The sequence below is a fragment of the Sorghum bicolor genome, chromosome 6 (genome assembly GCF_000003195.3).
Source record: "Sorghum bicolor cultivar BTx623 chromosome 6, Sorghum_bicolor_NCBIv3, whole genome shotgun sequence".
Taxonomy (NCBI): Eukaryota; Viridiplantae; Streptophyta; class Magnoliopsida; order Poales; family Poaceae; genus Sorghum; species Sorghum bicolor.
Window position 1 is genome coordinate 49,393,110 of NC_012875.2, and position 2,355 is coordinate 49,395,464.

The 2,355-nt window shown below is 48.7% G+C and overlaps 1 protein-coding gene across 1 annotated transcript; it reads left to right on the forward strand.

Moving 5' to 3' along the window:
• LOC8073699 (E3 ubiquitin-protein ligase RNF13) lies at window positions 1,453-2,136 on the forward strand. The gene has a single exon (XM_021463614.1). The coding sequence runs from the start codon at window positions 1,453-1,455 to the stop codon at window positions 2,134-2,136; it is 684 nt and encodes a 227-aa protein (XP_021319289.1).

Sequence of the window (2,355 nt, forward strand, 5' to 3'; positions counted from 1 at the left end):
AATCATAATGAACATTATTGTATTGTTTAATCTGTAGGTTCGTTTTTCTGATGACTGAAGTGTTTAATCATCTATTCTTCAGCTCCTTGGATGTATGCAACACATGATGGAGTGATGTTGTGTCGTCTTCCCGGCCGATTTCAGATATTAGTAGAATTTTAGGAGGATGTGAGCTCTGTTTGCGATCAACTCTGAATCTCCTTGTGATATCTTTCGCTAATGTCTGTCCATGCATATTGTTTGAAATTCCATGTGGCCATTATGTTTTTTCTTCTTTTCAATTCCTTGTGCAGTACTAGTAGAAGCAGAATTCGTAGTAATAGAGCTTAGTTCTGTCAGGCTTGAGTTACCTAGCAGCTCTCTGTGGTTGCCTATTTGTTATCTTCACAAAATAACTGTCGGTTACCGAAGCCACCCTAAGTGCCATAAATTTGTCCTTTTAGATGCCCTATATGTGATTGTTGCTGGGAACTCCAACCCATTTATAGACCATTCCGGTTGCCAGGTCTATTAGTATCACAAAAAAAAAACTATTACTATAATTGTTTCAGCTTGTATTCAGTTTAAAAAATGAGTTATCAATTTATCATCAACCTCAGGAGTATACGTGTCATTTCACACTTAGAAATGAGAATCTATGGACAATCATCCGGATTGCTAAACTTCAAAATACTTTAGACCGCAGATTCTTCAGGCTACAGATTATAATAAAAAAAATGGACCGCAGATTCTTCAGACTTCAGATTAAAAGCAAGCCTTTTCTAGTTTGGTTGCCTGTTCGGTTTATATGAGTAAACTAGATACAGAAAGGATCTTTTGCTACTACACATGAACAATGCGCTCACAAAATGTGCAGAAATTCAGGATGGGTGAAGGCGTGAAGCTACATTATTAGTTTCCGAGCGCACATGTCAGAGCTTCTCCGATCCCGAACCTGTGGACAACATGCTGTGCCATGGCAACTTTCTTCAGAGATACTAGTTGAAAAGCAAGTCTCTAACACTGTAACACATGTACAGATCTTGGTAAGCACACATTGCCAGCTGCTGTTACATGAAGGACATACAGTACTTCTTCCTGCCGTTGTATCGTCTCAGTGCATTATATGGTTGTGACACTGGCATCCCTATTATATATAGTGAGCCTGACAAGGTTTTCTAGTACAATATAAAGTGCAAAATCCTTAGCTGTAGCAGTTCTTTTTTAAAAAAAATTAGTTATAGCAGAGTTTTAGGACTGGTTGCTCAGGGCTGTGACGCTGAAATATGTCTCCCTATCCATGTGACGTCATGGGCATCCATCCGGTATCGCAGTCCAGCATTCCCTTCCGCCCCCTCGCTCTGCCGGCTGGCGCCCGGTGTGTACGGTCGTCGTCGGGGATCGAGACCCGGGGCCCACATGGTAACCAACCGATCGACTCTAACAAACTAATTAATCAGCTAACCGCGCCCAATGGCCACCTTCGTCTACAAATACCCACGAGACGGCAATGCCATGCCACCACCTTGCAAACACGCGAACGCGAGCGAACAAGAAGGGAAGCCAAGAGCACGAGAGGGCGAGAGGAGGAGAGGCAAGACAAGAAGCAAGGAAGGGGAAGAGGAGCGAAGGAAGGAGATGGCCGCCGACATCGGCTATTATTGGCTGGTGGCCATCCCCGTCCGCGTCGTGCTCGGCGTCGTCCTCGCCGTGATCACCCTGGTCGTGATCGTCGTCGTTGCCTTCATCGTCTTCGTGTGCGCCACCAACTTCAGAGCGTGGTGGCGGTCCCCGCGGATGCGCCTCCTCAGGCTCGGCGGCGTCACCACCCTGAGGCGGAGCCTGAGCTACCCCTGCACCATCTGCCGCGACAGTATGGAGGCCGGCGAGAAGGTCCGCACGCTCTCCTGCGACCATGTCTTCCACTGTGGAGGCACCGTCAAGTGCGGGTTCGGCATCGACGCATGGCTTCTCGCTGGGGATGCCATGTCCTGGCAGTCCTGCCCAAACTGCCGCCAGGTTCCCCACCCCGTGCTGCCGTGGAAGCGGCCACCGCCATCGTCGCCAGCGCCGTCTTCGCCGCAGACGTCAGACTCGGACTCGGAGGAGGAGTTGCTGTTTCCGTCGCACTGGTTCGACGAAACACTACCGGAGTAGGCGCCGCCATCGCAGTAGACGCGTCATCGAGCTTGGATGCAATGGGACGGTGTTGCATTGACGCGCGTCCTGTGGGGCGTTCTGGATCAGTTCTTGGAGAGGTTCTTGAAGGATTCTTTCGTCGTTTCTGTCTCTGCATTCTTGGAACTGATCGAGGGTAGTCTGGTGGTGCGTGTTGTCTGATGGTCTGGATTAGTTCTTGAAAGATTCCTTCGTTGT